This window comes from Onychostoma macrolepis, chromosome 03, assembly GCF_012432095.1.
Source record: "Onychostoma macrolepis isolate SWU-2019 chromosome 03, ASM1243209v1, whole genome shotgun sequence".
In the NCBI taxonomy this organism is placed as follows: domain Eukaryota; kingdom Metazoa; phylum Chordata; class Actinopteri; order Cypriniformes; family Cyprinidae; genus Onychostoma; species Onychostoma macrolepis.
In genome coordinates, this window is record NC_081157.1 from 48,103,537 (window position 1) to 48,113,144 (window position 9,608).

Genomic DNA, 9,608 nt, shown 5'->3' on the forward strand with positions numbered 1-9,608 from the left:
GTAAGTATTTGGCTTCAATAATTTACATGTTAGAAATGTATGTGTAATAGCATAACCTCTCATAATTATAATATAATAAGTGTAAATAATTTAATTGTCTTCATAGCTCCATTGTAGAAGTTGTGAAGAAGACTGTAACTATTTTAATTAAACTATAACACTAATAGCCTGTTATAGGCACACTTGGTTCAATAGCCTATTGAAATGTCACAATTTATGTCATCCTAATCTTGGCCTGTGTGACAGTATCTTAATCTTGGCCTATGTGACAGTAATTTCGATTAGTTTTCATTTACAGTGCAGTGCAAATGAAGCCATAAAACATTAATTTCAGTTATCTTTTAATCAAATGAGAGTTAAACTAAATTTTTTGGCAAACAAATGGGTTTACCATTACAATTAAAACATGGAAGAAATAGCGTATTGTGTGATTATTCTTTTAAACAAAAGTTGTTGTTGTTGTAGTAGCAGTAGATAAACCGAACTTTTATTTTGACGGGTTGCCATGAGGACCTCTTAAGTTTCTGTATAGCCTATGTATGTGATATGACGATCGTTTTACTCAAATGAAACGGTCAAATGCTCATGAAGTGACTCTCAGAGCAGTTCTGGGGATGTTGTTCATGTATTTATGTCCTCATTTAGTGAGAAGGCAGATGCTGAAAACACCGCGAGCGTCGCACACTTCAGTGTGTGTGTGTGTATAATCAAAACCGCGCGTCTGTGCCATTCACATGCAGAACATGCAGAATTCATATTTAAATAAGTCTTTTTGCAGCTTAGTATTTACAGATACTGTCCATAGCGCGAGTCGATATAACTGACCTACTTTTGATTAATTCATCCAAACTTTGACGAACACCGTGCGCAGTAAATTCCCTTTATATGACTGGCTTCCGCGATTCCGTCTGCGTTTTCCCATCGCGGAAACCATAAATAGATAATATTGAGGTGTTTTGCAACTTCAGTGTAGTGGATTGTGATTTATTGCAACTTGAGCAACTTCTGCTGCTGCCTTTGAGAGACAACTGATGCGTGATCACTGAAACTGTAGCAAGGGCTATCAGTGTGAGAGTGCCTTCCACATTGATTGGTCTGAATCGTGACTCCCAACAAATCAGATGCGCGGTGGGCGGAGACTGCTCTAGGCCACAGAGTGGTGAGTTCTGACAGGCTGCATAAGAGCCAAATACCGCGTTTCAAAATTAAATAATTGTATCGGCACATCGGTTTTGAAAATGACCGATACCGATAATCATATAAATGCTTAATATCGGCGCCGATAATCGGCCAGGCCGATAATCGGTCGACCCCTAGTACCGAGTACCCAGTTAACCCGGTTCCTGACCCGTACGGCCCAACGATTTCCGCGATGCAGAAAACGCGGACGGAATCTCGGAATCCAGTTATAACAATGGAATTTACAGTTTAGCACGGAGTGTCACGGAATTTGTCAAAGTTTGGATGAATTAATCAAAAGTAGGTCATTACACTTAAATCAAAGCGCAACATGGACTAGTATCTGTAAATATTAAGCCGCAAAAGTCGATTCAGATATGAATCCCGCATGTTCTGCGAGTCTCTGTGTGTGTGAATGAATGAATGGCATTTAAAAAAATTTTTTTTTTACTAACGTTACACACACTGAAGCGCGCCTGACGCTCGCGGTGATTTCAGCATCTGCCGTCTCAATGAGGACATAAATACATAAACGATATCTACAGAACTGCTCTGAGAGTCACTTCACGAGCATTTTACCGTTTCATTTGAGTAAAACCAGCTTCATATCATATAGCTACACACAGAAATGTAAAGGTATTCATGGCAACCCGTCAAAATAAAAGTTTATCTTAAAGACATTGTGCCAGAAATATATTACTATTATTTAGTTGAATGTATGTGATACTATTACTACTGTTGAAATTGTTTTTTTTATTTTTTAAGAAATAAACACACAATATTTCTTCCATATTTTAATTTTAATAGTAAATCCCCTTTATTTACCAAAAAAATAAAATGTGTTTAAATTTCACTAATTAAAAGACAAATTAAATTTGGGTGAAACTTGTTTACTGTTTTTCATACTTTTATTACTTGCGGAAAAACTTGAAACACAATTTAAATAAGTATAAAGAAAGGCATTGATTTTTGTACATTTTATTTTTCTTCGACTTCATTATTAAAAATAGTGTGTTTTTTAATTAGCATGTGGTACCGAAATTGGTACAGAGAACCGTGGATTTTCACTGGTATCGGTACTGAATACTGAAATTTTGTTATCGTGACAACACTAATAATGACTATGCACCCGTTTGTAAGGAAGGTTGTAAATTAACTAATTTCTCTGCCCAAAGCTGTCACGTCACGTGACAAAAGAACGAACGACTCAAACCCGAAGACTCGAAACAGGTGAACTAATTCCATTACAGAACCTATAGGATGTTGCGCATGCGCGACTGAACGAATCACTCCCTGAGACGACTCGTTCTTCCCGAGTCACATTAAAGATTCGTTCAAAAAGAACGAATCATTCAAGAACGACCCATCACTAGTTTGGGTGTACACACCAGATGCGACGCAACACCGCGACATGACAGAATCAATCAAATATCACAGCCAATCAGAAGCGTGTGTGGGCGGGCTCTCTATGGAAGCACACTGCACTCGCAACGAAATGAATACGTTTTTAAATCTAATTCATAAATATTAAAGCTTTTTAACATCGTTAAATGTACATACTGAGTGACTAAATAACATCTGTTATGTAATACACTCATTGGTTTGCAGTGAGTTCACAGTTTTAACGGACATTTTTGCTTTAATTTATTTTCAAGATTTAGTTGTTGCTTTCAGTATGGCTATAAGGTCACACAAAATTATATTTAAACTCATATTAGACATGTTTAACTTTGAACAAAGCACAGTCACCTGAGATTATCTACTGTCATATAGTTTGTATGTTGTTGTTCCAGCCACGAAATCGTGGAAATAGAAACTCTGATTAACATGGAAAAGATACCTTTTTTTCGCGTGCCGCGTTGCGTGTAGTTAGGGCACAGTGTAAGGCTTTTTCCCACTATGAATTTTCATGTGTTTCACAAGGCTTCCTTTATAGTTGAAAGACTTTCCACACTGAGAGCAGATGAAAGGCTTTTCTGAAGTGTGAGTTACCAAATGATTCTTAAGGTGTCCTCTCTGTGTAAAACTCTTTTCACACTGAGTGCAGCTGAAAGACTTTATCCCAGTATGAATTAACATGTGCTTCTTAAGGCTCTCTTTACGTGGGAATGACTTTCCACACGGAGAGCAGGTAAAAGGCTTTTCTGAAGAGTGAGTTAGCAAATGATCCTTAAGGTATCCTTTCTTCATAAAACTCTTTCCACACTGAGTGCAGCTGAAAGACTTTATCCCAGTATGAATTAACATGTGATTCTTAAGGCTTTCTTTACGTGTGAAAGCGTTTCCACACTGAGAGCAGATAAAAGGCTTTTCTGAAGAATGAGTTAGCAAATGATCCTTCAGGTGTCCTTTCTTCGCAAAACTCTTTCCACACTGAGAGCAGATAAAAGGCTTTAATCCAGCATGAATTAACATGTGATTCTTAAGGTTTGTTTTACGAGTGAAAGTATTTCCACACTGAGAGCAGCTGAAAGGCTTTTCTGAAGAGTGAATTACCAAATGATCCTTAAGTTGCCTTTTCTTTGTAAAGCTCTTTCCACACTCAGAGCAGCTGAAAGGCTTTATTCCAGCATGAATTAACATGTGAGTCTTAAGGCTCTCTTTAGTTGCGATAGACTTTCCACACTGAGAGCAGCTGAAAGGCTTTTCTGAAGAGTGAGTTACCAAATGATTCTTAAGGTGTTCTTTCTTTGTAGAACTCTTTCCACACTGAGAACAGCTGAAAGGCTTTATCCCAGTATGAATTAACATGTGATTCATAAGATTTGGTTTACGTGTGAAAGTGTTTCCACATTGAGAGCAGCTGAAAGGTTTTTCTGAAGTGTGAATATGCAAATGATCCTTAAGTAGACTTTTCCTGGTAAAACTCTTTCCACACTGAGAGCAGGTAAAAGGCTTTAATCCAGCATGAATTAACATGTGATTCTTAAGGTTTTTGCTACACGTGAAAGTGTTTCCACACTGAGAGCAGCTGAAAGGACTTTTGACGTCTGTTATTTGAATGCTGCAACTCACTGATTTTTCTTCATTGACATCATGATCTTTCTGATCCTTATGTTTCTCCTCCACCTCATACAGATCTTGTCTTTCTTCTTTCACTGTCTTCAGGCCTAAAATGAATAAATGAGAATCAATTGGGACATTTGGAAAAGGGAAAACATTTGTGTACTAGGGCTGCAACAAATTATTATTTTGATAATTTATAAATCTAATGATTATTAGAATGATTAACTAATCAATCATTTCACTGATTAATCATTAGACATTGACTGATTATTCAGCTTTTGCAATTGCTTAACACAGGGGTCTCCAACACCACGGACCGGTTACGCTTTGAAAAAATTATTGGGGTCCGGCTCTCTCACGTCTCATGGGTCATTGACGTATAAGGATTTTCAACAGGCCAATTTTAAAATACAAAAAAATAGTAATATCTACTGTAATTGTTCAAACATTAAGAATGTTGTGTACACAAATTCATATTAAAATTTAAAATGAAGTGATTTTAGTGATTTTTCATGTAGATGAATTGGCCATAGCCTTAAAAAAATGTCATATGGTGCGACCATGATTTATATTAAAATTAAATAATTTCCTTAACATGCTTAACATTTTTTTTTTAAATGTTCTCAGTAATTAAAGTGTTTAGATTTAATTTATAATAACTATAACTAAAAGCCCTCAAAAATGTTTTGCCACACTGATCACATGTGTACAGCTTTTCTCCAGTGTGGATGTTCATGTGTTCGTTAAGGTTTGATGAGTGTGTGAAACACTTCCTACATTGCTCACAAGTGAACAGTTTCTCTCCAGTATGAACTCTCATGTGCTTCCTAAGGTTTACTTTTAGTGTGAAACTCTTCCCGCACTGATGACATGTGTACGGTTTCTCTCCAGTGTGGATCCTCGCGTGTGTTTTCAGGTATCCAGATTGTCTGAATCTTTTGTCACAGTGTGAACACTTGTACGGTTTCTCTCCAGTGTGAATCCTATCATAAAAAATATGGAATTTTTAACAACTTAAGAAAATAAAAATAGAAAAATAAATATTTTAAATAATTTAAGATATTTAAAAGAAAAAAAATAGCATGTTATCACACTTAACATTAAAACATTACGGATAAATGACAACATAAAAAAAAAAAAAGATGAACCCTTTTGTTTATTTGAACAAATAAAACAACCAACAATGAACTTAAAGGAAACTATTCATTATTGGTTTTATTTCTTGTTTAAAATGCTCCCAACTGCATTCCTCGAGTCAAACTCTGCTGCTGCCCGGAAGTTGGTCATCACAGCATCTGCCAAAAAAAGAGAGAGAGAAAAAAAAAAAAAAAAGCATAAGAAACGCTTTTTGACATAATTTTTACTTTAATTACACTAATTGTGACAGGGAGTCATTCTCTTTTGCTTGGATGCCTACTAAAAACAAAAACGAGATGTATATTGTGTATCACCATTCAGTGTGTTAAAAAAAAAGAATGAATTTGGACGCAAGGGAATTTTTTAAAACCCTAAAATATAATACAGATTGAGGTGGTTAACAATTGCGGACAAAGTTTAACATTTCACTACTTTGACACCTGAATAACACATGACAATGTCAGACGGGTAGTATTATATGCGTCAGTGTACAAGTGTTTACCAACCTTAAACACTGATACCATTGACCTGCAAGTTTTCCATCACCAACCCTTTAAAACTCTTTATTCCAGCAGTTTAAGATTTTCCCTGTTAGTGCCCCCACAATCTGTCTCTGCCTCCCAAACTGTCTGCCACAACTGTCTTCATAACACAGTGATAGCTGCTGTAACTAAAAAGTAGCTCAGTACACACATTAACCTCAAATGTACATGGAACAATAAATTAACCCCTACCATTCCATTCGCTCCTGCTCTCTCTGTATGTAACAAGCCATTGTTCAGTCAAATTCAATATAATAATTAAAATAAATGATGGACTTTGTCAAAGATGAGAGCTTTAGTGAGGAAATGTTGTTTTGGAGAGTTTTTTATTTTTTTTAACCATTGCTGCCCTGATCTCCTCCATTTCCAGCTGCTTTACCAGATGCTGAAACTCCTCCTCAGTTTGTCCAATTCTTCTGAGTGTGTTCACTGCATAAATTAATACAGATTCATCTTTGGCAAAGCTAAAATTGCATACAAATGATAAAACTTTTACTCTATTATCTATTAAATTTTGCAATTAATCCTCTGAACACATGCAGGCTGAACCGTGGGCCTAGTCACGGATCACTATATCATCTATGATCTGCTCCCTTCAATAAAATGTGAGATGCATGACATCATTCTATCAAATTCAAGTAAACTTTTGAAACGTTTAAATTATTTTTGCCATAATAAATAATAATATATTTAATAGTGCTGTAAAATAATTAAATAAAATATAAAATAATGCCAATTTAAATGTTTCAAAAGTTTACTTGCATTTGATAAGAAGCTGCTTGGGCGAAAATTACATGTAAACAATTTTAAGGCTATTTTGGCTATGCTCATCACTGGTCACGGATTGCCATGATTTCATCGGGTGGACTAAAAGCAGACTACACGTAGCCCATCCAGTTTAGACCTAAAACATGGCTACATATAGACCATATCATGAAATGACACTTATATCTTTGTAGATATTATTGGCACTGCAAACATGATGGGATATAAACAAACTCATGCGCTGCCTGACCAAAAACTACAGTGAATCAGTTTTGAATATTAGTGGGCTACAAACAGACGCTCTGACTACCCAGCTAACAATTTTTGGTTCCCAGAATGTTCCCTTTTGGGTATGCAGGAAAGTTTTCTTAACGTAAATAGAACATTCCCTTTAGGTTAAGGGAACACGGGAACGTTCCCAGAAGGTTCCCGGAACGTTCTCCTAACCTAAAGGAAATGTTCTATTTAAGTTCCTAGAAGGTTCCAAGAACGTTCTGCTAACCTCTTTACTCTGATACCGCTGCTGTCAGTAATCATCCAGCACTCCCGTCCCGATAGAGGAGGGGTGTCAAACTCAGTTCCTGGAGGGCCGGAGCCCTGCAGAATTTAGATGCAACCCTAATTAAACACACTTGATCCAGCTAATTAAGTCATTCAGGCTTATTGAAAACTACATGGTTTGTGTGTTGGATCAGGGTTGGAACAAAACTCTGCAGGGCTGCGGCCCTCCAGGAACTGAGTTTGACACCCCTGCAATAAAGTATAAGCGGCATGGAAGACGGACAGATATGGACGTCAATAATCAATAATACTACAAACTAGAGACCTGCGCGGGACAGATTTTTCAGTCCCACTCCCGCAAGATTCTATCCCTCACCCGCCCGCTCCCGCAGGAATATACCTTATCTGGTCCCGCTCCCGCCCACGACATTCATGTTTTGTCCCGCTCCCGCCCGCAAAAGCCCACATAAAAGTAATCTATATAGATTTTGTTTCTGTACATCGAAGAAATTTACATTAAATGGTTCTGTAACATCTCCTAAGCTCCACAACATCCCAGCATAAACGCTCCCGATAAAATATTTGTTATTTAGGCTAAGCCTCAACAGTCACAAACCACTGTTATTTTTAACAGAAAAGCAAGCATGGGCTGCTGCCAGCATGGGCATGGCAACATGCGAGCAGTTTCCTTTATTATCACTAAAAGCTGACGTCTCAGTTCACCGCGATCTCATAAAGCTCATAAATGAACATATGCACAATGAATCTTTCACAATGTATACACTTCTTGTATTAAAATTAGACGAATCGTGAGCACACAATTTCAGCACTGTGGTGAGTCACCTCTGACTGGCCATTGCATTCCAGAAATCAACAGCGGAGTCTGTGATTGGCTACACTGCGCAACCCTTTAAACACGTGTCATTAATAGAACCTCTGCGTAGCTTGCAAGCATGTTAATCATTTTAATGTTAATATTAGTTGTTCCTTTTGCTTTTGTGCAACAGATAAATAACAATTTATATGTTTTAGACATTTTATGTTTAGATAATTTCTATTTTGCGGGAGTCCCGCAAATTATTTTATTCTCCCGCATCCCAGCTAGCAATTAGGAGCGGGCCGCTTCCGTAAAACCTGCGGCGCTGTCGGCTGAGTCGCGGCATCGGCTGAGTCGCGGCAACTGTAATTAGGCCAAGTCATTTTGCCACCTGCAGATGTGGCATCAATACCGCACATGGCTAATTATCAAATAAATATAATAATATTTTATATTTTAATAATATTTTTCTACCGGCCAACATCATTTTTTTAAGATGTAACGTTAGACTATAATCCTGTGTTTACAGGATTGGTAGCCTACATGTACAATTTTGTAAGCAACATTGAGTCTGCAATTAATTTTACTGGCCAATTCAAATTTTTACCAGCATTGACAGGGCTGTTAAACTCCGGGCACTCGGCTCAGACCCTTTTTACCAGTATGAAGCCGATTTCAACGGTTACTGCAGCAAGCGTCACGCAGATCAGCTCATCACTGGAGTGACGTGTGCACAACTTTGGGCGAGATAAAACTCAACGCCTGACTTAGAATCATCCCTTTTCGATCCCGCGCCATCACGGTGATCTTGAGGTAAGTCTTGTGTTCCATTTCCTTAAAAAGCATCAACATTTCACTTCAAGCATGGTTTCAATCGAGTTTCCTTAACATCCTATATTAACTCTACATATTTCGAACTGTTGCTGATTAAATGTTGATATCGATCCGTTTAAACTTTGTTTGTGTAAGTTAGTTCCTTCGACATTTGCTTCCCTCCAGATGAAACTAAAAGAAAGAATTCAGAACTGAGAATTAAATTAAAAATTATGAATTAGGACAACAGAACATTTTTTTTATCATGTCTGAGTAAAGTAGTGCAAGTTGGGGGTAACTTAATATGAAAGTGGCTCCAGCTTCATTATGGCGCGAACGAAGCTAGCTAACATTGACTAGCTGGGCTGTTAGCTCCTGGTTGTTGGTGTTTTGGTGGTTGCTGAGTAACATCACATGGTTATGCTGCCGTATTCTGTCTTTTTTTTCTCAGATGCAGTCCGCCGGAATGCCCTCCTCATCACCAGGTGGCTGCAGCTAGCCTCTGATAGGGATGGTGGCCGGAGCCAGAGGGCGAACAGGCAGACCACATAACAAAACTCAGAAATGCAGTGTGCCAGAATTAAATGTTTCAAATTATCAAAATATTGATATTATAAAATAGTATTTGAACTCCTTGTTGATTTTACATTAATGCTGTGATATTTCAATATGTTATTAAAAATGGTGTGTGTGTGTGTTAAAGAGTTTTTTTTTTTTTGTCTAAATCAGGAGCCCTGTTGAGCCGCATTTGAAAAATGAGTTAAGTTACCAGATTGGGAGAGTGAAGTGTGCTCCAATAAAAAAATGCATTAAACATGAAAACTGTCTTGTGCTGTTTATTTTCCGTT

General features: G+C 37.4%; 1 protein-coding gene across 1 annotated transcript; it reads right to left on the reverse strand.

Annotated features, from left to right (window-relative positions):
- Positions 1–3,048: 3,048 nt before the first annotated feature.
- On the reverse strand, positions 3,049–6,591 carry LOC131535803 (gastrula zinc finger protein XlCGF57.1-like). The gene is made up of 2 exons (XM_058768308.1): positions 5,024–6,591; positions 3,049–4,289 (listed from the first exon to the last, which is right to left on the reverse strand). Exons 1-2 carry the CDS (start codon positions 5,055–5,057, stop codon positions 3,049–3,051), a joined length of 1,275 nt encoding a protein of 424 aa, XP_058624291.1. The 5' UTR covers positions 5,058–6,591.
- Positions 6,592–9,608: the final 3,017 nt, after the last annotated feature.

Bases quoted from the DNA above. Each gene is read 5' to 3' on its own strand.
- LOC131535803 (XM_058768308.1), bottom strand. From the start codon at position 5,057: ATGTCATCAGTGCGGGAAGAGTTTCACACTAAAA. The intron at 4,290-5,023 runs GTAAACCTTAGG...TATTCATTTTAG, and splicing joins GGAAGAGTTTCACACTAAAA to GCCTGAAGACAGTGAAAGAA.